The sequence below is a fragment of the Myripristis murdjan genome, chromosome 7, assembly GCF_902150065.1.
Source record: "Myripristis murdjan chromosome 7, fMyrMur1.1, whole genome shotgun sequence".
NCBI lineage: Eukaryota > Metazoa > Chordata > Actinopteri > Holocentriformes > Holocentridae > Myripristis > Myripristis murdjan.
This window is the reverse complement of record NC_043986.1, coordinates 31574155-31599740: the sequence shown is the minus strand read 5'-3', so window position 1 is coordinate 31599740 and position 25586 is coordinate 31574155. Positions and strand designations below refer to the sequence as shown.

The 25586-nt window shown below is 39.9% G+C and overlaps 1 protein-coding gene across 1 annotated transcript in view; it reads right to left on the bottom strand.

Moving 5' to 3' along the window:
• mtor (mechanistic target of rapamycin kinase) overlaps positions 1–25586 on the bottom strand; it is a 107955-nt gene that overhangs the window by 19870 nt on the left and 62499 nt on the right. Inside the window, exons 31-38 of the mRNA XM_030055129.1 lie at positions 21691–21791; positions 19969–20084; positions 16164–16241; positions 15226–15333; positions 11011–11136; positions 9482–9613; positions 5800–5915; positions 675–792 (exon numbers count right to left, since the gene is read on the bottom strand). Of these exons, the coding sequence (XP_029910989.1) occupies positions 675–792; positions 5800–5915; positions 9482–9613; positions 11011–11136; positions 15226–15333; positions 16164–16241; positions 19969–20084; positions 21691–21791 (895 nt within the window). The remainder of the gene's footprint in view (positions 1–674; positions 793–5799; positions 5916–9481; positions 9614–11010; positions 11137–15225; positions 15334–16163; positions 16242–19968; positions 20085–21690; positions 21792–25586) is intronic.

The window sequence follows — 25586 nt, the reverse complement described above, 5'->3', positions numbered from 1 at the left end:
TATTTGATTTACTAGAAGTATGGACTTACTTGCTAAAAGCAAATGTGGATGTGAAGGAGATTAAATACAAAGTTCATGCTAAATGCACACAAAAATGGGAAGAAAAATGGCAAAGGCCAATAGCGAGAACGCATTTTTTCATTAAGAAAGATTACAATTGTGAAAAATATGTTAAGTATAACATGCCTAAAAGTCAAATATCATTCTGTGCACAGTTAAGATGTGGTATATTACCAGAACATATTGAAACTGGAACATACAGAGCTGTGATTGAAGATGAAAGAATTTGTGAATACTGTGAGCTAAACGAGGTGGAGAAGGAAAGTCATTTTATTCAATATTACCCTTTATATCATGACTTATGACAAATGCTGTTTAAAAAAGTTCAGGTATTGAGGTATTGAGAATGGAGATTTAAAACTGACTAACTTGTAGATCATGTTTTTCATGGGTCAGGGGGAGAAAAGTAACATATGATAGATAAATTAACTTGGTGATTAATCTAAACTTAGTGTGTATGTATCATTTTGGGTTTACAGGTCATAACAAGCAGTCTAAGGTTTTTGTGGGGAGACTACAGCATCAGGACAATCTGCTGCCACCACACCTGGGATTTTATTGGGGCTAGCGGGAGGTCAGCAATGAGAGGTTGGAGTTCAAAGGGTGGAACTGACCTTGTACCAGTTGCGGTCATGCTCTGTGGAATGGCTGTAGTACTGCAGAACTTTGGGGATGGTGCTCTCGTTGATGCCCTGCAGACTGAGCTGCCATTCCCCCAGCTTCAGGAAACATCTGCATCAAGGAAAGGAAGAGAGAGAGGGATGTCTGGAGTCAACCAACAGTCAGCACGTGGACCTTGAAGTTATAATCCACAACATCTCATATAAATAAATGTCCGTTCTGCTACTCTCAACTGGTGATTGATATAGCGTAATATACATATTAGTGATTCAAACTATACCCAGGAGGTAAAGAGAAGAAAGTGATGGATTTTACGTCTGCTGCAGCAAAAACTCTTTTGGAGATTGGAGGAATAAACTGAAAAACTGGATGATTAAATCAGCAGCAGTAGTTACCATGGCTGAACAGAAAGAAAAGAGCACCACCTCCAGAAACTCAAACTTCATCAGACAGAAAGAGAGAATCTGGAAAAAAGATATCATTATAGTAACCACCCCCTGATGAATGATGAAAAATCTCTGGGAGGTGAAGTTCAAAATCATCACAGCAATGATTGCTTAGCACAAACAACAAAAATAGAGCAACCAAGAATCACATGAACTGCCCTTTGTCTTGTCATAACCACCACAATAAATCAAGTATTTTAAGTGCATCTATGTTTGTAAGGTAATTAGGTTATAATTAGGTTAATAACATCATTTTTTGCTGATTTTTAACTTATGTTAAGTCATTAGACATTTAAGTTTATGTTTTAATCTCAACCTTTGAGTTCATCTCACATGTATGAAAATTTCTTAACACAAAATGTCTTCATATCGGAGTGACAAGGGCAAAATCATTTCAAACGGGGGTCCTGGGCTTCATAGGAGAAGACTAGGGGGTCCAGAACATCAAAAAGAAAAAAAACAAACTAATGCATTAATTGGTGAATATTTATATGAAAACATGCCACATGTGCTGTGTCTTAAAGCACTGAGGAATTATTGTAGCTTCAAAAGGATCAGTTATTAAAATTCCATTATGCAGCAAAGTGAAAAAGAGTGACTGTGTTCGCAAGGATGTGTCAACACCCAGACGCATCCATGAGGCCATTACGTCCCACATACCATGTACCGTGGTGCAGAGACATAAAAATTATGATTTCAAAGCTTACCAGTTTAAAGGAATAGCTTGACATTGTGAACTGTGGTCTGTTATTTTCTGGAGAGGCATAATAGCCATAACCTACATAGTAGACATGCAAGTAAAAACTCCCAAGAAAAAAAACAATGAGCGAGAAGAAAAAATGAGACTGACTGCACAACTGATGCCATGTCAGAATGGTAAAACAGACAGTCACTTGGATAATGCTGATATAAGAACAGATAAGACACTGAGACATGATGAGGTGGAGAGATGGGACTATGGCCAGGGCTAGCGTCCAGAGGTTGGGGCAAAGCCTGTGTCAACTGCAAAGTAGAAACACTGTATTGGAGATGGGACCTGCACTAATGTCCACAGAAGCTAGGGCAGCACTTATGTCCACTGCCAGGGAGAAACAAAGTGCTGAAGATAGACCTTTTGTGAATGTTAATGTCTACAGAAACCAGGACGGTGCTCACGTCCAATGCCAGGTAGAAATGCTACATTGGAGATTGGACTTCAGCCAGCAGTAACATTCACAAATCCTTGAGCAGCACCCATATCCATAGCCAAGAAGAAAGTGTATCAGACATCACCCACAGCACCCACATCTATCAACAGACAGTTCATAAAGACAAATACACAGTCATGCTATGTATAACTCAAACAGTCAGAGCAGACATAATCAGCTACATATACACTCATATAGACAGCAAACAATTGCATCTCTACAAGAGGTTCTCAATGTTGGCACTCCCATCGTTCAAAAGAGTAGTTCTGAAACCATTAGTCCATTACTCAATTAAGTGACTGACAAAAATTTAATCAATCATAATTTCGATTATCAATTTGTCATTTACAGTCATTTATCAAGTAAAAAACCAACATACTTTCTGATTCCAGCTTAACAAATATCACTATTATGCTAAGATATGCTTACTTCTCAGTTCATTTCTCTGTTTGTTTCTGTTGGCTTCTGATCAGACCAACCCATTAGTATTTGGCTTTTGTTCACACTTTATACACTAAATAATTAATCTATTAATAATAAAACAAAAAGACAGATGGAAGGACAATGGAAATCATTGTTGGTTTCAATCTTAAAACTAACGGTTCAACGGCTTTGGTGGTTGTGTTTCTCTAAATATGTATAATTCAGTGATTCTTTATTCAGCACAAGGGGAAAAAAAGTGAACAGTTGTGACCGGTCAACAAGAAAAAGCTCCGCGAGTTTAGAACCATGCTCTATGCTGTCATCACTGAAAGAGAGAAGAGTTGGCAGAAGTATTCAGCGCACCCCAGGGCAGTCCATTAAGTGAGAGACAGAGAGAATGATAGACTTGGATATCACACAGGCATTTATCATAAGCATCATTACCTAAAGCAGCAGTGCATTTATCTACTGAAAGGTTTTGGGATCACATTTGGAGATTTTCAATTATCCTAACTGCTTTCACCCGACCAGGAGTTCTGGGGCATCCCTGAGGGTCCTTTTAGCTCTATCCATCACTCTAAGTGACACAGACACTTAAGGCAAGTAGTCAAATCAGTTATGTTTGGCTCAGCCAACATATATGACTGGTTTACAACATGGTGGACTCAGAAGCTGGCAAGCACCATATGGCTGTCCCATCAATCAGCTTCCAACAGTAGTCTGCACTACTATTTCCAGAGCAACTCCAATAAATTGTCCTTTAGGATTATGTAATTTCTTCTGAATGTTTTTCCATGTGAGTGTACAGTATGGCTTTGGTGGGTCTATGCCAAATTGTTTTTTAAAAGCAGTAAAATATTTAACAGGTTGAATTTTGGGGGAACAGGTAGGGGGTCAATGGTTATAGGACACATGGCCTTTGGAATATGTTATTGTAGACAGGAAATAGTAGGGTGGCTGTTCTAACAATAAGACCAGAAATCTTGCCACTGTTTAAATGCGTAACAGTGAAATTACCCCAGATTCTTTAAAGAGATAGCATCCATGTGATTGTGTGTATGTGTGTATATGTGTATGTGTGTGTGTGCGTATCAGCATAGAGCAGACCAGGTGTGCTCCATTCCAAACAGTCGACCTGTATTCATGAAAGTGTGTCAGCTTGTCTGGAGAAAACCCATCCTAACTAAGATTATACAGGTGTTTTCCCTAACGTGCATTCCTCAGACAGCCAAAGTCACTGTCTGGAAGACGCAAAATAAAAAACAAAACAAAAAAAGCCTCTAGCTTACTGTCATACTTGCTTGTTGCCACATAAGATTTATGAGATGCAAAGAGGTATATGACTGGTGTGTGTTCATATTTTGAGAATAACGTATGTTTTACTGTGCATGGAATTGTGCTTGTCTGCTGCCCCAAGTGCATAAATATTAAGCCCCCTATTTTGCACCCCTTCCTTGTTTTGAGTTGTTTGGCTGGAGTTATATACAGTGATATAGCGTGAAAGTCTTAGCTCCAGCTGTGCCAGCAGTAATGTCCTCTCGAAAATTAATCATTTTGGTAAGTTTTTGGATTCTCTCCCACATGGGCAGGCACTTAACGTCCAACTTTTAAGAGGAGAGTTTTGGAGTCCCCGCTGCAAATAGTTTTATGAGTCCGTAGACTTTGGAAAATACTTCCTTAGGGCCTTTTCAGAGCAATTTCTGGAAATATGACTCTTTCCATTTTTTAAACCACAAAACTGGCGACTGACAACTTTACACTAAGACTAAAGAAAGGTCCTAATTGACCATTAAGTTTGATATTGATTTGAAGATCAAATATTTCTAAAATGACTAAGGAGGTTAGAGCGCTGTTTCAAAAAGTGGTGCTGAAACTTAGACCACATTGCACCTTGTCTGTGGTGAGGTGATGTTACTGGAGAAGTGCCAAAGCTGTGCCAGGACTGTACATGTCTCATGAGAAGGACAACACCCGTGGGAAGGGAGAGGGTGCAGGTGGTGAACTTGAATCCCATACCAACGCTGGGGAGGAGTCACACCTGGCTGGTGTAATGTGTAGGCATGGTGCCATGTTTGGTTGGTGATAAGTGGTTGGCCTCCAGTTGTCAAAAAAGAGCTGATTTTGCTGAGAGACAGTGGGTGGGAACATGCAGAGAACTTGGCCAGTGCTGAAAAAGAACATGGGATGCCAATGAACCAGTTAAAGGTACCATGCCAAATTGGGTCATGCTCATAGGAAAAGAGCGGAACGCTCTGTACATGACCCATAGTGTTTATAACGTGAGGGCAAAGAGTATGTGAGGCTACTTTTTCCTTGCTTCAGCTTGCCATGGTGTTTTCACCGTTCTGCTTGGAGTGGGAATATGGAGGCACGATTGTAATTCTGAGATTAAAAACTACTGAACGACATCAAAACGCATGATGACAAACTTGCCTTAGCTTACTTTAGTTTTCTCACCAGAAGTCTGGGCTGTGCCAAGAAAACAATGACAAGGAGCCAAGCTTATCTGTGCATCCATCTGAAGAGATAATGTGGGGTTTTCTTCAAGACATTTCACCTCTGGTTATGAGGTGAAACCTAAATGCTGCTTTTTTGAAGGCTAGTAGAGTTTTGTTTTAAAGGGCAGTATTCAATGGAATCAGTGGAACCTACCGGTGAACCAATAGTGTCTATAATGTCAAAATTTGTGGCAATCCAGGTTCCAGGTATTTGTTCTTGGATCAGCAAATGAAGTCATGACACCAACGCTTTATAGGACTGTAACTTGGCACAATAAAATACTTATTCAATGGGAGGAAAATGTCAGCACTGGTGATTCTTTGATCTCAGAAAAAACATTTTAACGTGTCTGGCAGCGTTGATAATGGATGAGAGGTGATGCTCTCCCAAGCTGGCCGGAGAAAAGTTAGAATGATATCAAAGTGAAGCAATTTAGCCTTCAAAATTGTCAGAGGCTTAAAGAAAAGTCATTCACCAATCAAATTAGCTTTTGGGATCATGCGTGCGGAACTGACATTCAAGATGTACATGAGGCTGCTGTATGTTGGCAGTAAGGGACAGACCTGGCCATGAGTTTGTGGAGCTCTTGCTTGTGTTGTTGGTCCTCAGCGGCAATAGCATGCTGGGCTTGTTGTTGCATCCCTTGAACAAAGTGCTGCATGTGCTGGAAGGCATCAATCTGGAAAGATAAGACAAAACACCAGAAAAGGAAATACACTGGTTAGTGCTGTTTCGGACTTCATAACAATTAAAATCAACAAAAAAGGCCTTTCTAAACTACAGCAATAAAAAGACATCCTAAACTCATCTGGGCCCAAGGGAAACCCCATTTTCTTTCTGCAGGAGTTCAGAACAACACAATTACAACAATTAGTGCTGCTGAATCTTAATAAACTGCAAGAAAGACAAGCAACTTTCCAATCAGGCAGGCAAAGCTAATGTTACTTAGTGTTCCAAAACATTTGTAGGAGGAGGTCTTGGGCCACGTCCTCTCTGCCTCGGTAAGTGTTTTCAGATTCCAGGCTGGTGAACTGAGCAGCTGGCCCTGGAAACTGCAACACTCACGCTCACACTTATTCAAGTCCCCTAATGAGGCCCGCACTCTGGAAGCCACGTTTGCTACACAACACCTGGTAAGGAATGAGGGTGAGGTAATGAGTGTGTTGGGGTACGTAATGTATGTGAGAGTGTGTGGGGGGTAGCTACAAAGGGCACTTCGAATCAGATCATTCCCATGATGTTCTGGTGGCATGCAGTGGCTAGCCAGTCATCACTCGGAGTCACTATCAATACGTAATCTTTAAAAGGACCACAGCAGTGATTTTGCATGTTTAGCATAATATCTACAAATGTATGTACTTCATCTTTCTGGTGATCTTTTCCCAAAGCAAGCAGTCCTATTTTTGAACTCCGATATCATTTTTCCTAACTTTTATCCAGCCACTGGTTTGCATGTATTCCACTCCACTGGGTCCAAAATTAACACCTGCCAAGTGCCAAATGTGGGTAAATTTTGGGTTTGGCAGAAAAATAAACTGGGGTCACAAGCCAGGTGGCCAGTAATTTTTTTCTCTTATTAAATAAGTAAAACCTTTCTTACTCAATCCCCAACAGTCACACACTCACAAACACAGAGAGAGAGACAGGGAGAGAGACAGACAGAGCGCACTCAGCGCTGCCCACTGCCCATACAGCCCCTCCTCTCACCTTCAGCTGTTTATTCATCTCAGCGTTACTTCCAGTTAGCTTGAATAACTTCCTGCTTTTACTTTTGGGAGTGTACTCTCAAAGAAAAATCACAAACAAAAATTGAAGGTGCTGCAGAGGGTGCTGAAATAAAATCCACTTAAGTATTGTGATTCTTTTTTATGATCATATAATCTTTTTATGTTTTTTGATTGCTGAATCATTTATTAAGTAAAGATCTCATTATTGTATCAAACTAGACAGCCTATTGGAATCCATTGGTACCAAGCATGTCATGCTAGGTTGTCAGAAGGGGACTATATATTGCTCCAAAGTTAGGTTAAATTTTGGTGAGTTAAAAATTGGCATGGCCATTTTCAAAAGGGGTCCCTTGACCTCTGACCTCAAGATGGGTTCTTTGCAGACATGCCCACCTTATGCTAATCCCATGCAGTTTGGGTCACAAACCCTGCAGTCCAAATGTGTTCTTGTGGCCTGTTGTAAAATGGTGTATTTGTGCAGACTGGGGCCTAAACAGTCTTGGAGTTGCATTAATTGAGTTTGAAAGGAAAGCTGAAACTCTTGTGGATTCAGTGAGCCACATTTGGCTCATGTGATGATGTTCGCCCCCATAGAAGCCATTTCATTGTAATGAGACCTTTTTTTGAGACTTAACATCACTGAATAAAACCTTTATGTAACCTTTAGGATAATCACAATTTCATGAAACTTTGCATTAGTGCTGGGCGATATGACCAAAAATTCATATCACGGTATACATTGCATCCCTCACGGTAACGGTATATATCGCGGTATAAATGTTGCAGTGTAAAACTTATCATGGAAGTGTTTCTAAATGGGTTTTTTAGACCCTTTGCAAGGCTAAATTGTTTTAAAAACAATAACAACAAAAAAAGCAAAGATATAATGTAATTTTTGAGCATTTATTGTCCAAAGAACAAGAGAGGTACAGATTTAGAAGTACAAAAATTCTCACAAAAATAAAGTGAATATTGTAAACAGTTCTCTTGTGCAAAAAGTGTCACAGAACATTTGGTTTAATATTTAAAATTAGCTGCAAACATAAACACTGAACTTTGGTTCCTGTAGTCCAAAGTGCAAAATTTTGGACTAGAGGACTTTGGGGGTTTACGACGGATCTTTTGTAGCACAGAGGAGATATGTTGCTCAAACACTCAGTATGTAGTATTAGTTTATGTTTATGAGTTGTAGAACATAAATTATCTTGAAGGAGTAGATGTTTACCAGTAAGCTTGACTCCAATAATTTAACAATATGTTAAATTATTATTTGTTTTAAAAATGCAAATTACTTATCAAACAGACCTAACAATTCAACTACCAATGAATGAGCAGGAGTATGCCTGTGATAACACAGATTGAATATGAAAAATAAGCCGAAGTGATACCTCTTCTCTAAATAGACAAGCTAAGCCAGTGTGCTGCTGTTAGCCAGTGAAACTACAGCGGAGTGGCACCTCTTCACTTTGTTACACAATCTATGTCAGTGCGCTGCTGCAGCCTGGAAAGTTTCTCTGCCTTCTGGCTCGTGCGGTGCCGGTGCAGTTGTTATTATGTCAAATTCCGAGTTAAAAATAGATTCCGTTTTATTTGGCTAATTCCGCGATTCCGTCCGCAATTCCGTGATCGATAAGTTGACGATACCACGGTAGAGCACAAATCTCTACCGTGGCTCAATTTATATCGTTTCTACCGTCATACCGTGTATACCGCGCAGCACTACTTTGCATCCACAAACTAAAGGATAATTCAAAAAAACTAAAATCACAATAAATTATAATAATGAATTACAATACCTGTAGAATCACAATAAATGCTTATCTAGTCGGCACCTAAGTATTGTGATAGTAACAAATCAGAAGATATGCATATTGCCCCAGCCCTATAAACAATGCTACAAGGTGGTGCACACATCAAACACATCAAACTTGGCAAAGCACCTGAAGGATTTAACTTCACACTGGTATTCCATCACCGTAATAAATTCACCCACATTAATTTTCCTAAAAGCAGCAGCACTGTTGTGTTTTTGGGTGATGTGAAATGATCCCTCCACCAAAAAAACAGTCCCCCAGGAAATGTTTGCTTTACACAGTCAATTATCAATTCTGTGGTTTATGAATGGTGACAACTTTGCTAGCCACAGACGAAAAACACTATAAGGTGGATGTCTGACATTTGGATTATATGCTCTGAAAACTTTCATACATCCACATGATTTGCAAAATGGTTTGTTGCAATGTAAAATGTGGGTAAATTCTAGTAAATGGGCAAAACATTAAAAATAACTGGTGTGGTCTTTGAAACTATCCTAGTTAAATGCCTGTCCATGCCCAAAAATGCCATCTGCCTCATTTTAGTTTGATATCTCATGTGAAAGATGTGATTATCAGATTTTATTTAAAGCTTACATAGTAATAGTGTTCACATAAGGTAGGTTGAATGGTAGCAAGTATAAACATGACTTTAGAAAATGTGTTTATTATTAATCCAACACAACAGCTTTGTGTGCTCCTACCTTGCGAGTGCTCTTCCACATGTACTTCATGTAAGCATAGGTGACGTGGGGGTGGGCAGTGGGTAGCGGGTGGTCCAGCTGCTTTGAGGGGTCGACGCCCAGGAGGAGCACCAAGGTCTTGTGGGCCAGTGCCTGGAGGAAAGAGGCGGCAACAGAATGAATAGGACCAAATGAAGACCCAGAGGGGAAGATTAAGTGTCAGAAGGGTTAAATGGTTCAAGAAGACCAAAAAAAGGTGATTGTTGACAGTGACCCTTGACTAGCATGAGCCAACAGACAGCTTGATTACTGTAGGTATGCATGAGTGTGCATCTTTGAAAACATGTAGAAAGTGAATAAATAAAGAAATGTTTGAATAAGTGCTTATACTGTGTGAATGAGGGAAATACATGAAGCAAAACCACAAATTTTATTGAAGTGATTAGTTTCTGTTTCTAAACAGTTTCACAGAGTTCTGTGCTGCTTTCATCACTGCAAATGGAACAGAGGTTGAAATAGTTAAATGAAGTTAAATTTCACAGCTAGAGTTCACGGTTATATTGAAATTGGTATGGCATAATTCTGCTGTACTATCTGACAATAACGGTTTCATCAATTTTAATGTTATTTCTCTTTTAGGCTATGTGGAAATATCTGACATGTGGGTTCAGCAAAGAGGATACTTAGAGAACATAAAATAAATTACATTTTTCCAACAAAGGGTTTGTCGTACTAGTGTACTTGCTGGGGTAAATATGTAGACAAAAGTTCATTCATTCAATCATCCTGCATTAGTTCTGCAAACTTCTCTGTCTTGTCTGATACACAGTAAACCTGTAAAAAGGATAGTTCACCCATTGTGATTTTTTTAAATATTATTTCACCGTTGCTATCTTCCTCTAATCATTACTGAGTGCTTGATAGGTGGTTATTTCTTAAAATGCTAGCCGAGGGAAGTCCACCTCAATGGCAGGAGGCTAAAAGCATTTGGAGCATCCAGCCAGTATCCAGCACTCAGTAACAATGAGGAAGATAGAGGAAGAGGAAGAGAGGACAGGAAGATAGCACCACTACTGTCCTACAGTACAGCTGGGGGGGCAATGAAATAATAGCACAATTTTCAAAATGTGTGAACTACCCCTTTAAGTCTAACAAAATACTAATCAGTTTCCAGATCACTGATCGGCTGAAAAGTGCAACAAGTTATTTTTTCACTTTGGTCTTGGAAAGTGCAACATCTGTGAGGTTTTTCAACCAATATACAGTAAAAAAGTATTTGCCTGCATCTGTATTACACATTTACATATGTCAGAGAAGGTTTTCCAACATTCAAACCCAAAAAACTGAATCACTAATGAATCATTAATAAATCACTTATACACTCAACCTGGGTCTTTTTGCACAAGATATAATACCAATAGAATTTGATCCGTATTTGCCGGTATGTATGTGTGGGTGTGTGGGTGTGTGTGTGTGTGTGTGTGTGTGTGTGTGTGTGTGTGTGTTTTTAATCATTTGGGTAAGGAGAGAATTTCACTGCATGTACTGACCAGGCGTCCGCTCTTGCCACAGAGGCTGGCGTACTTCAACCACGTCCTCATATCCTCATGCGGGTTGATAACCAGGGATCTGACCATCAAGATCCTCTGCCAGTCCTCCACAATACGCTGACAACCCTGGAGGGAAACACACACATACACAGACAAAAACAAGAGACAAAGAAGGTCATACACACATTTCTTCAGTTACTCCCTTCAAAGAGAGGCACCTCGTCATAAAACTCTCCAGAGAATGAACACACGTGAGAGGGCAGTCCAGCTGAAATCCTAAGGGGCCTACGCTATTAACAGTGGTCCCTCTCTGCAACACTCACGTGTGTTAATATTCACGTGCTAGAAAAACAATATGTGAACACGTTTTTGTCACTATGCTTTTTAGGAACTTCCACTGAATAAAACCATTCCTTATTCCTCCTTAACTCAACCCTGAAAAGAAAATTCCAAATTGTTCCAAATTGTTTACATAATCACGCTGTGATGTAGAATACATTCTGGGAGTTATTTTGTGTTGCAATTCACCTTTTTCTTTTCATTGTATCCACTTTTACTTCAATTGATGTATTCATACATTTCAAAAAAACATTTTCAGCATTCTCCAGAGAGCCTATGTAGACGTGCTGTGTGTAGCTGTTTGTTTTACATGTACATGAAGAGCGTGCTGTGCTAGCACAGAGATAGAGCTACTGATACAGAGAAAGCACAAGTTAAGAGTTGAGAGGCAAGAGTCAATGTGCCATTTTCTAAAAACATAATGTTTTTTGGCTATACTGAATTATGAACTAATTATGCTACTGTTTGTGATTTTAATGTTTTAGACTGAAAAATATTCTCCTTTTTTAGTTCTATTACAGTTGTGCTCAAAATATGCCAATCTGATGTGAAGTTGTCTGCTTTTAGCCACTTATCCAGTGAAAAACTTGAACAAAATGGACCCAGCAAAGGTAGGTAGTTCGCCAACAGCTGTTCTGAGGTGGGTTTTTCCCTTCGCCTTCACCACTACATGTCTAACCTTAATCCTCCCACTCTGTACCTTAAATTAATAATTCAACATTTTCATGTAAGGTCTGCTTCCTACTCTACAGCTGATTGATGTAACACAATAGTGATTCAATGTGTGGCTGGTTGGCGAAAGCTTTTAGGTTTGCTGTTCAAAGCACCGAGGCTGAATTTAAAATTGTCCTCTTCACACTGTAGATATGGCATTCTCTTCTTTGGGGGAAGGCTGCGACAATGTGTGGACATTGTTGTATTATGACAGAATTAGCCAACTGATGCAGGGTCTTGATGCCATAATCAAGTACTGCGTGAGGAGAGGAAGAAATGACGGATAAAAGCATGAGCATGAATCTTGTGACTGAAAGCAGAGATGCAAAGCTGAATATACCTAACCCAAGTACAATCCAAGCTGAAACAAGCAAAGACTCGGTAGGAGTGAAGGAGAGTGGTGACTTCTTGACAGATGTGTGAACTTAGCCTCCAATAAATCACCATGGAGGGAGGTGGCCTGTCAGGCATGGAGCTCCAGCTCTTGTGCTGTCATTTAAGTTCCCTGGGTGTTTGCTCAGGAGGACCTTTCTTGATCCCAAATCCCCCTCAAACCTAACCATAGTCTTTTATGAAAGGAAAAAGTCAGGATGATTGAGGGCACCTTCACTTTACTGCACAGAGAAGTGTGTGTGTGTGTTTCTGTCAAGCCACTTGCCTTTTAAGCTAACTTTGTGTGTGTGTGTGTGTGTGTGTGTGTGTGTGTGTGTGTGTGTGTGTGTGTGTGTGTGTTGGGGCGTGGGGGTGGGGGGTGGGGGTAATTAGGTGCATTTCCATCAGATGGTTTGAATCAAACAAACTGACTCCCCAAACGTAAGAAAAAAAGCCTACCAGCCATGAAAATGGAGGATTATTTCAATAATTGAGTATCTGACAAGTCATTGTTCTTCAGTATCAGACATTTTTCATGCTTTTATTGAAAGACAAAACAAAGAAACGCACTTGGCAATATTCAAATGCAACAACTAAAGCTCTTGCTGTCTTCAATGGATACTTAAAACTGAAGAAACCATGTATGACATTTCTGGGAGGCCAAGGCTGACAGATATTTTACAGAAATCCTCTCAGAACAGCCAAAGCCGGTCTATTTGGGGTTTCAACCATTTTCTGGGTCATTCATGCCCAACCTATGTTATTAGTTATCCACCAAGTATGTTTACATCACCATCTGGCACATTTCCTCCCCCACTAACCAACACAAAAATCTGCTTCAAGACAGCATTAAAATGCTTTTGCAAGACTGAAGAAACAGTTATTTTTTTCCAATTTCTACTAAGATTTTCTATTTCAATACATATTTTTTTGAAATTTTAGAAATACTTGAATGGAATCCCAGATTGTGTGGGCATGAAACAGAGACGCAGTGAGACAGATACAGTAACAGAATGTAAATACAGCCTCGTTAGAGGACTGTCAAAGCAGAAGGGTAGAGTTTTGTTTTTTCGGCTAAGGGAACTTTCCGAAATGTCAGTAACACCTGAGCTTGTTGAGAGTGGCAGGAATGTGAATGTGGATGGAAAGCAGGAGTATTAAACATGCCACATTACTCAGAGTACTGCCCAAATACCATGGTGATCAAAGGCGGACCTGCTTATCAGTGTACCTATCTGACTTGGATATTTCACTCGACATGCACAGACAAAATAGGAGACTCTAACAGGAGGACATTTTGATTCCAGGCCAACATGGAAAAGATGAAGTCTTTATTTTTTAGCATGGTATTATCTTGGATTGGCTGGCACTGAATTGCAAAGACTTGGCGAGTAGCAGCGTTTTTCCCCAACCACTGTTGGATTTGTGGTTCTTCCATGCCCTCATGTCTCATATCATGTAAAACTCTGTAATTCTCAATTAATAATGGTAATAACAGTAATCATAATCAGTATCTGGAAGAGGGAAGGGGTTGGCTCTGGGTTACACAAACATAACATGGAAGGGTATTTTTGGCAAAATGAATCGTGCTTTTTCTTGTTTAATATTCCTACTGTATTTTCAGACAAAGTTACTGGAACCCTGTGTTTCTTGTTATACAACATCTATGTTCATCTCTCTTCAGTTTAACGGTTGTTTTTAAATATTTTTGTGTCTTTTGTGTTTTTCTTAGCTCACTGTCAATCTTGATGTCGTTACTTTTGTGACTGTGCTGTGCTCTTACTGTTTTTGCCCTTACCCCTTACCTTTGTAAGAAGACACAGGACATGTTTAACTCCAAAAGCAACTAAACTAGTCATTCAGACCTTAATTATATCAAATCTTGACTATTGCCCCGCAGTATGGTCAAATGCAACTGCAGATATGATTGAAAAACTGCAAAAAATACAAAACAGAGCTGCACGCATTGTTCTTGGTTGTAATTGGATGACAAGTGTTGATGAAATGCATAAAAATCTTGGTTGGTTAAGGGTTAGTGATAGATTACTTTATTCATTACTATTATTTATGAGAAATGTGTCCATAACAAAGACTCCTCATGTACTATACCAAGAACTATGTTACAGCTCTGATTACAATAAATACATCAGACAGTTACTTGCAGAGTATTTTTTTCTGCATGTGGTGTTTTCTTTCATCAGTTTGAGCCTCTTTTGGTTTGCTTTTATTATGTTATTTTAAGAATTGTATTATTTTAAAATGTTGGCGGACCCCAGGAAGAATAGCTGCAGCCATGCTGTAGCTAATGGGGATCCTAATAAACAATAAACAATAAACCCCCATTGAAATAGAGTCTTCTGATATGTCTTAGTGGCTTTATGGTAGCTTTGTCTTATAAATGTCATCTTATCTGCATTCTTGTCAGTATTCTGTGTTCTCTGTAATTATTCAAGTTACCTAAAAAAAAAAAAAAAAAAAATCTTTAACATTTTATCAAGACTAGCCTATGGGCTCATCTTCAGCATTTAAATGAATGCTTCTGTTTCTGTGTGTGTGTATACATGGAGGGATATGGGGGTGAAAAAGTGAACCAGGAAACACACAAATCTGAACAAAAGATCTTCATACATACAGGCATTTTGTGCGTGTTTATGTATGCGCCTGTCTGGTAGCCTCTCCCATTTGAAACAGCAGCTTATCCCACATCTGCTTTTGATTGCACTTGTGTGTGAACAGATGAGTATAGAGTGTTTGTGTGTGTGTATTTTATGTATAATGTTTTGTAGTTACCTGAAGCCTTTCCCACCATGTTTCCCTGATAATGTCCCTCCTCTCTGGCACCAGCTTGTACTGGATGACCTCCTCCAGCTCTGACAGCATTTGACATGACACCATGGCCTGGGAAACACACACATACACAGTTACATCATTGCTATAGGTGCAAAAAAAAATGTTGTTACAAAGGTCGTAGGAAAGCTTGCTGAAGTGCTTATTTTTTCTTGCTTTCCTGGCACCCATCTCAAAGCTCATGTAATCCTTAAGGGTAGCGTGGTAATACACTGATCAGAATGAAGTGCAAAATGGATTCTGCAACCCCTTGGACCTTCAGGTGTGAAGTATGAAAGCAGACCTCGGTCATCTCAGCAGGATGGCTTTGTGTACATCTGCTATTTTCCAACACTGGTACAGGGAAATCCAGAATCTAAATGCTGGTTGAAAGTATCTAATCCGTTGTGTGTGTTGAATTTGCCATGCTGTCAATCTCCACGCTGACCTGCCACGCACATCAAATTCAATTAGGGTCTGAGAGATTCTATCGTTATCTCATCCACGTGCAAAAAAAAAAAAAAAAAAAAAAAACAGAAACAGAAACAAAAAAGACAAAGAAAGGGAAAAGTGTGGGCCTCAGCACTCACTATGATTTATTTATCACCATGCAAAATCTGCATGAATGCTGCTGCTGTTATCTGGCTCCAACTACTGATTCGGTAGGTTGCTTACATAATCCCATATAGAGATAAAAGAGAGTTATGAAGATGGGAGAGTTACTGTCAACTTCCAAGGCACATAACGTGCAGATTTACATCTTTTGTGGCATAAATCACTGCTAAAACATTTCTTTTTATTATTGATGTAATATCTCTGCACACGAATGCCATAAAAATACGATCTGGTCGACTGATGCATGATGTTGTGTAATGTGTGCTGCGTCTGAAAAGAATACTTACCCCATACGCCCGACTGTAGCTCTCTCCAGCCATGGCCGTCAACTCAGCATCTAGAAGGTCTCTGGCTTTGTCAATACACTGCAAACACACAACAAAACACACACAAGTTTACAGTGTGAACTTCAACTGGATGTAATCCATACATTCATAATTACACAAAAATGGTTGATAATGCAAAGCTCAAAGCAGATTACTGCATGCAGTTTTTTTTTTGTTTTGTTTTGTTTTTGTCCATGATGTGACTCAGTCAACTTTCCATGTTACTCCTGCCCTTCAGCAAAATTAACGAGGAGTGAAATGTGGCGTTTCCTCAGCGACAAAAAGAGAACATGACCCCAGAATGTACCATGACACATTGTCTTGCACTTTGAAATCGCTAGCCATTTAACCCTCGTCACCTGCAGGCACCTCCCTTGCATCAGGCCCAGCGGGGACTGGACTGAGCCCAGGGTGTATCAAACATTTTGTAGAAAAGTTGGAAGGCATATTGTTGCTTGGTACACACACCCGTCTCACTTGAGCGCTGCCAATAGTGACACATTAGTGACACATTAGTGTAGCTCAAACCAAGGCTTGCGTAACAAAATGGTTTGATACACTGCTGAGTGCCAGGTGTTTTATGGGGAGAGGCAAATAAACTGCTGAGTGCAGAGCTGTGAACGTTATGTAACTACGGATACTGTGGATGTCTTATGCATCCCACAAAAATCTTATTTTTCATGCATGAACAGAACAATCAGAACATTCTCACTGGAGACTGAAACAGGCATTAATTAATTTGTCTGCTAGATGCTGATCTCACTCCTAACATTTTCCTTTCATAATCCTACAGGTTCTGATACAGTTTGACAGACCAGAGGAGACTAGTCTCTTTCCCAGAGACACAGGAATCATCAGGAATCAGGAAGACTGATTACTATCATGAAATAAAATACTGTCTATAACAAACACGTCTAAAGCCCCCATAGCTCACATAATATATGCTACTGTTCAAAAGTGTGGAATCACTGAAAAACTGCTATGTTGGAAAAAAAAAAAGTTAGTATTTATTCACCAAGGTAGGTTTAGATTGATTAAAAATGACAGCCAAGACGTTGATAATGTTACAAATAACTGTCTGAAATTGCTTTTTATTCAATCTTACTAATTAATATGATTATAAAACCTTATTTTCAGCATACATGCCAATAGCCACTCCTATTATATTAAATACGAATGAAAATAATCATGCTGCTCATTGAAGCAAAAAATCTGTTTCTTTCAGTTGCTACAGTATCTAATCCAACAGCATGGCCAAAAATCACCACTTACTCTAGGAACACATCAGCTAATTCTTTTTTCTGTCTGTCTGTTATTAAAAGGTAAAACAAAACTGATCTGGGCGTATTTGGGCGTAAATGTCAACCTCTTTAGTCCTGATGTAAAATCCCATGACATTCAGGGAATTTATCACTCTCACTAAATATGAATCCTAATGGTGAACAGCAGCAAAATGTTAACCTTCTGAGTCTGCTGCAATTTATACATCATCTGAAAACTTAAAAGTGTCAAGTTACTGTTACCAAAGACTGATACTAAATTTTACTAGCAATGTCACAGCTGAGAATCCATTAGTCTCTTTTGTTGTGTCTGTATACAAGTATACACATTGGAAAAGGTGTGTGTGCATGCGTGCGTGCATGTGTGTGTGTGTGTGTGTGTGTGTGTGTGTGTGTGTGTGTGTGTGGCAGCAAAACAGGGAAGGGGGAGTGACCTGAGACACTTTTAGAGAAACCAGAGTAAATAAGATCAGAAAGACTACAAAAATAGTAATATTTAAACTGTAATGTCTTAAACTGTGGTGGGCCACCACAGCAAAACCCTGTATGTTTATGTGAGGTGACGTTAAAGTGAATGCAAAATTCCCTGACATCCCGGGAGAAATCATCAAATTCACTGCTGGGAATACACTTCACAAAATTCCACGATATTCCACAAATTCCTTGACCAGTAAAAACCCTGAGGGCTGATTATGGTGGACGACTGAGAGAAAGAAATGATGTCAACTACAAAATAGCAATGGGTACAAACATGGAGATAAGTGTTGTGAAGGAAGCCTGCTGACTTGCCCATGATTCTGGGGGCTGTAATTAGTGGGTCGGTCCAGATGAGGGAGGACGACAGAGGAAGCTCTCTGAGGCCGGGACACACAGCTGTTTCAGCCCGACTCCCAGCAATTACTTTTTTCAAGGGCAGGGAGGAAAGAGATGGCGTGCCAAAACACCCCAGCGAGCATGCACAAAAGGCGGGGGGTTGCGGGAAGGCGGTTGGGACGAGGTGACAATGAGGCTGCTTATTTACAGCCCGGACTCGGTTATGGCTCTGTTTACTTTTGAGTCGCTGTGTTGGGGGCCTCACTGGAAATGTGCAGTCCAGACGACTCCTGATAAATGCAGTGTCTGGCTTCTGGCATGAACATGAGAGCAAACAAACCGTGAACCAAATGTCCATTCTCTAACATAAAGGTTGCGCTTGTGTGCTAACTTTGGTTTAAGTCCACTGACATTACTTCATTACTACAGTGTGGCATGTCGGCCTGTGTGTGACTGGGGCCAGAACTACTACTCATGAAGAAAGTCAAAACAAGGCCCAAACAGGAGGATGGAGCCTGTCTAAAAGGCACAAAACAATTTACAAATCAAATGGGTGGCTTGGGAATGTCCTGCGTCTTGGAACAGAGTGCACTGTTGGGGTGAGCAGCACTAGCGTGTCTGCACCTCATTGCTGGAACAGACCAATCAATGAGCTTTATAAAGTGCCGTAATCCGAAACCCTTCAGACAGCTGCACGCTGAGATTCCGGGTGCACATGTCTGGCTGTTGGGAGCGGAGAGGGGGGAAAGAATAAACCCTATGGAATCAAAAAGACTTAAGCATGAGGATTACCAACCACATCCGGAAGACTAGACTGAGCTCATGTTGACATTTAAGCTTTTACCCTTGCTCCATCTGCTTTTCATTCACCCTCGTTCGTCGTGAATGGCCTCATCGTTGACGAGAGTCAAAAGTCGGCTTTCCCTTTTCAGCTGAGGGAGAATCCTATAAGCCACACCTGGACCTAATCTCTGAATTACAGGGAAACGGATGGTGAAGGGTGGCTGTCGGAGAGGGCACACGGAGCAAGTCTCTGGAGCTTTGTGGTGAAAGAGTGACTCGTAGGATGAGTCCAAGGAGATTGGAGGAGCAGGTGTGCATTACTGTCAGCGGTAGGGCTCACGCTAGTTAGCCTCACTGGCATCCAGCCTGAACGGGCCCACCAGGGACCATGAGCTCATCTAATGCTCCACCAGTTGAGGAAAACACCATCCACCACCACCAGACCTTGTTGATAGCCAGGCAAGGGGGGAAACGAGCTCTTTAATTACCCAGGGTTCAATAGCTGTGATGATTTATGATTCAGGGAGTTACATAACGATCCACATGAAGGAGGTACCATATTGTAAAAGGAAAAAAAAAAAAGGCTTGTGTATTTTATTCCTTTTAATGAAAAACCAGAGTTGAAGAGGGAATATGATCCTGTCTGGTACAGCACTAAAGCCATTTTTATGTTTCTTTACAATGTTCTTTTCCATAGCTTTTAATGGAAGGTATTAACTTTTCACACCTTGCTATAAAGTGTAATTCAAATGGCCAGGAGCCACGAGAGGAGAAAAATTCCATGTAGCATGTTTTTACGGGATGTTTTCTAAAAATATACACCTTTAATGCACATTAAGTGACAAAGGACAGCCCCACAAGGTTTATTTGTGAATGGTGATGTCACTCGCCTGCTGGGCCAATGAGAAGAGGTCCTGATGCAGGGCTAGCACAGCCCTATAGAAAGCTCCGTCATGCGTGTCTCTGGGTATCATACAGGTGTACTCCTCCATGCTGTCCCAGTGTCCTGAAGAAAGAGCAGTCTGGTAAAGAAAAGCTCAAAAATGGCTTAAACATGATTCTGGCACTTAATCAAGGGATTTCTACATACCTAATACATTCAATACAAGTAGCAGAGGACTGCACACAGACTTGTATTTTTCTTCAACTCCCACACAGATGCCCAATGTTTCAAGCTCACATCTTCATCAGGGACAAAACAAAGATGATGTTTCCAAATACAGTTTTTACTGTATGACTTTGGAAGACATTTCTAGGCATTGCATTCAATAATTATAATCACTACGGTTTCACATGCCTGAAACACTGGGCATCTGTTTGGAAAAGGAAGAAAAATAAAAAGAGAAGTGGCCCTATAGTAGACGTCTGAATGCATTAAAGTTCAAATTTAGCAACCTAATATTTCATTTTACAAAGACCTGAATAAAAAAGGCATCGAAAGTCTTCATAGTTACAAGAGGGTGTTGTTTCACAAAGCCACAGACCTCAGGGATTGTCTACACTAAGTGTGGTCTCAGCTCTCATTTGCAGAGAGTCAGTGTCAAGGATCGTCGAGGTGCTTTCCTGCACCACTGCACGTTATGATATGTCAACGTTATGACTGGATGCCATTGCCATCTGGATATGAGATTTGCACTTGGCTAGAGCTGTTGCTGTTTTCATTAGTCCTTGGCTTCAGTTGCATTGAGTCAGGGAAAGAGGATGGCCTTAATGCTCCATGCAGAAGCCAACAAGGTACAGATAGCAATATTTCCACTGTTGCGCAATAACGTCTGCTCTTCTTCAATAGGTACCATGTCATTTGACTGGAAATTCTCTCTGTGTAAATTCCACTGATTTTTTTTTTTTTTTTTAAAGGATGGTAAGATAAAATGTGCCATTTTTCATTTCATGTTTTTTGTTGTCATTGTTGGTGTAGAAATCATCCTGAAACTGAGAATCTAAAGTCCTTTCTATGCAGAGAGAGGCCTTTCAGTGGATTTCTCCACTTTTGATCCAACCAGAACAGGACCTCAGTTTTTATTCCTCACATTCCTGTTTGATTGACTTTTCAACTACACCTGCTACACCATACTAGCATTTACTAGCTTCAACAAACAGTAATGGCAGTAACTGGTTGCTTGTTAGCCTGGTGCACTGAGGATTATATCAGCAGACAAGAAGAGGCAAAGGTTGCAAAGGCCACCATCTAAATGTGGAGCTCTAGCCAGCAATTGCGTCAGTCTTTCTCTCATCAAGTCTACCTCTAAGTGAGTTCTACAGCAATGTAAGCTTTGAAAACATTTGCTGTCATTGTTGCAGTGCTAGTTCCAACAGGCAAGATATTTTCACTAGAGCTGGTTGGCCTTACCAGGGTGCAACAGTAACATTACTCGAGGGAAACAATGCCCACCCAGCCCTGCTGCAATGTATTACTATAAAAGATGCTGACCTTAAAACTACTTACTACAATTACTGACTTTCAGGAATTCTCAAATCTTGGTGGATGATGAGGATAGTACTCAAGAATAATTCTAAATAACAAAATCCCTGTTTTAAGTTGGATTTACCATCCCTTTAAATCAATGACTGGTCTATCACCCTGCTCAGATATGGTGAATGTGAGTGGTTACCTAAACCCCAGGCGGCGGCAGCAGCCATACGGGCCATCTTGGCCTGGGTCTCCTCGCTCACCAGTGTCCACTCCTCACAGCACTGCTGGTGCAACTGGCCCCTAGGACACAGAGGAACCACAGGCTTAAGAATGGCAGAGAAAACAAGTGCAGACTCAACCCAGCCCTGTTTCACAAGCATGATGGTTATATACTGTACACACCGTTTATTATCAGGTTATTTTATTGAGATCTCAGCTATAGGGCTCTATAGTTGACTAACTGCCTTAATCTTATCTGGGGAAAATACAGTAACGTCAAGCTACCTACACTTTGGGTAATTATGTGCTTTATTATAACTTAAGAGTACAGGCCTAGAGATTTTAAAAAGAAACAATGCATCTCTATTAACTCCTTCACACCGAGCATGACATATCACACTGTGAAGATCCATGGTTTTTATCATAGACCTGCTGTTTTTTTGTTTGTTTGTTTGTTTGTTTGTTTTGAGACTGGAAGAAAACTTATCAACTTTTCAGATTTGTTTTTTGGATCATGCATTCAGAGGTAGTAGTCCAAGTAGACATTAAGCTGTTGACATCCTTGGCTGCTGAGGGTAGAAAACTATATGACAAAAGCCATAACAGCTACAGCTGGAACAAAAAGATCTAATATGGCAACTTGAAAATGCACTCAGTAGAAAGCAGACCTCCACCAAGGAGGCAGATCTGGTATTTGCCTTCACCCAAGATCCGAGACAGATGGTGTACTCAGCAGAGCAGCTATTCATCACAATTTTATTTTACAGCATGAAAACGAAATCAATTTAGATCTTTTAATAAGGGTTTTGAAATTACAAAAGTGTGACCTGTATGTTTTTTAATTCAGTATTACTGAAATAGTATTTTAATAGGAGTTTTAACATTGTAGTCTATGGAACTGTCTAATCCCCCACAAGACATCACCTTACCAAACATGGTGCTGAGGCGAACTGCAACATGGACATAGTTGCCTTTCTCTTTGATTTCAGTTTGTCCTTGTTCTAGCCTACCTCTGGGCCAACTGACATAAAAATTTAATCAACTCTTCCTTGACTCAGGACCAAACTTTATACAAAGTTTCATATAAATTCGTTCAGACCTTTGGGGCGGCCCGGTGGCTCACTGTGTGGAGCACAAAAAAAACCAAAAACAAAAAAGAAATAGTCTGTTAATAACTTGCTCACAGACAGTTCATTACCTCTGCCACCTCCTTGGCATAAGTAATAAACTGCTGGAAAAAAAAAAGGAGTCCATGATGGTGAGTTCCTGTTGAAAATTGTCAACTTAAACTTATGGTGTAGTTTCTGTAGCATTACTTAGAAGGCCAGCCAAACCAGAGTGAGACAGATATGAGAAGATTCGCCTCAGACTTCAGACATTTAGGTATCTTAACAAGAATCTGAGAATGACACATATACCATGTCATTATGAACTGTTTCAGTGTGGAGAAAAAACAAAAAACCCTGTGAATATTTTATACTTCCATGTCATTTATCTGCATAACAGTCGGTGTGAATAGGCCTTATGTGTTGTCATGATCATAAATGGATTTAGCTCTATAACCATACATCGCTGGGTGACAGCAGTGCAAACCATTAGGAAGCTTATATTGATGTGAATTTCATGTGAGTTTCATTTACATATGAAATAAGGATTCTGAGAGTTCTGTGAAAAATCAGAGGTAAGCTGTAAAGATTCTGTTTATAAGATACTGTTAAATAAAGACATGATTTGGGTAGAATATGGTGAGAGTGGTATGGTGAGAGTAATTTGAATAACACCTTGACCACTGCTTTTACAACATGTCTACAAAAACAATTTCTTGTAAGAACAACGTGTATCTTTTTAAAATAAAGAGTTTTTTTTTAGGATCCAAGACGAAATTAATAATCACCCACACTCATAGGGATATTAAAGTTATATTTTCCATTTTCCTGCACCAAACAGCATTTGATGAATTTATTCACTAATATGGCCAAGCAGTGCTGGCTGAGGATGAAAAGGAAAATGACCAGAGCTAAAACTTGGTTTTTATTATATCTGCCATTATGCATTTATTCATTTGTTCTTATGGCTGAACATCTTAAACTAGTATACCTGTCTGCAGCACTCTGACAATGTCAAGTATCCCAGCAAACAGATGCACATTCCAAATAGGGTCAGGTGCATCTGACCAAGGCTAATTCCTCATTAACAACAATCAGTACTGCATTGTGCATTCACTCCATTCCAGGAGGATGAAATGTGCATGTGTTTTACAGGAAGGACACTGGAGAAAGCTGAGATGAGAGAGAGGGAGGGGGACAGACAGAGAAAAAGAGAGGCAGGTTTGGATGGGGTCAGTAGAGTGAAGTCATTCTCCAGCTGCCTGCCTGTAATATAATGTATGGAAGATATAAGAACAAAACTCCTTAGTTAATTTGCTCTGGGCATTTAACACAGTTGGTCCAGAGAAAAAGAGCTAGAGCTATCATCTGACTCAGCGGACCATCATTCATACCTTTGGAATTTCATTTAAAAAAACACTAAAATAAATACTGAGTGATTCAAGAGAAACAATACTTTAATTTCGCAATGACAAGAATGACCACTAATGGTTTATTCAGACATAAAGAAAGTCGATTTGTAGGTAGCCATTTAATTTTAAAATACTAGCACAGAACTTTAACAGACAGCAAGGTGCATAAGTTAAATCAATTTACAGAGAGAAATGGATTATAAACTCAATTTAATGAAATTCTGAATTCTGCTGATTTTATCCATAGATTTATCACAAATAGTTATAGCTTCAAAATGCTTAAAATCTGTTTTTGTGGGGGACAGTGTGTTCCTGTAAGACGAGCTTCCTTTGCTCCTTTGGCTCATGACTGGGTCAATTGTTATGTCACTTCAGGTCTTACCCACCCACACACAAACACACATGACCAACCCACCTTCACTTGAATCATTTTCTAGTTAATATGAATCACAGAGTGATGGCAAAGATGGCACAGGGACCCAGCATTACATAATCACATTAACATCTGCTTAGAGTCATGAGCTCTGTGACGATCCATATACTTGGACCCTTCAACCATTTTGTGATTTTCTTTTTCCCGAAAAACACCCTATGAAGGTGGGCGGCGTTGCTGGAGCAAAGCTGGAGTCACATTTAAGGTTCACTGAGCTTGGGATCTGGCGGCACCTATTAATGGAATGAGAAGTCTGTTCTTGCATTTCCCAATATTCACTTGGCCAACTTAGAGGAAGTGATTTTGTTCTGTTTTTGTCCAGTTGTTAACAGGCCTATTATGAGGACTCACAAGGAACAGGCTGTGTATGCACAGTCTGCAAAAACAAAGCACTTACAAGCAAGCTCCAGGCATACAATATCTGCTGTCTCCATCTATTAGAGTCATGGCTGAAAACCTGAACAGCTTCTCATCGCTTTAGTGAAGCACAAACAATGTGTTTATATTGAGAGGCCATGGCATGGCAGTCTTACAGCAGGGTTACATTAGAATGAGGACAGAAAACATCACAACAACTATCTCTACCTTAAGAGTTCTTACCTGAGTAATAAGAAACTAGAAGAGCCAGGACTGTGCTTTCTCCCTAGAAATTTTGAATTGTCTCTACAAGGACTCTCCAAGATTACTAATAAAAAATATACATCCAGGTATTATGATATTAACTTTTGGATGTCTGTCTGTCTTTTAAACCAGCAGACATATTTCTTTGCCCACATAGTGTCCTTCTTTTGTTTGTTTGTTTGTTTTTTTCAAATTGGAGACCTGCACATTTGGCTGGGAGAAGAACCCACACTGGCAACACTGGATATATTTTTTGACTGCCAGTGTGTTTACGGATTTCTTGATGTTAGGATTGTTTTTCTTC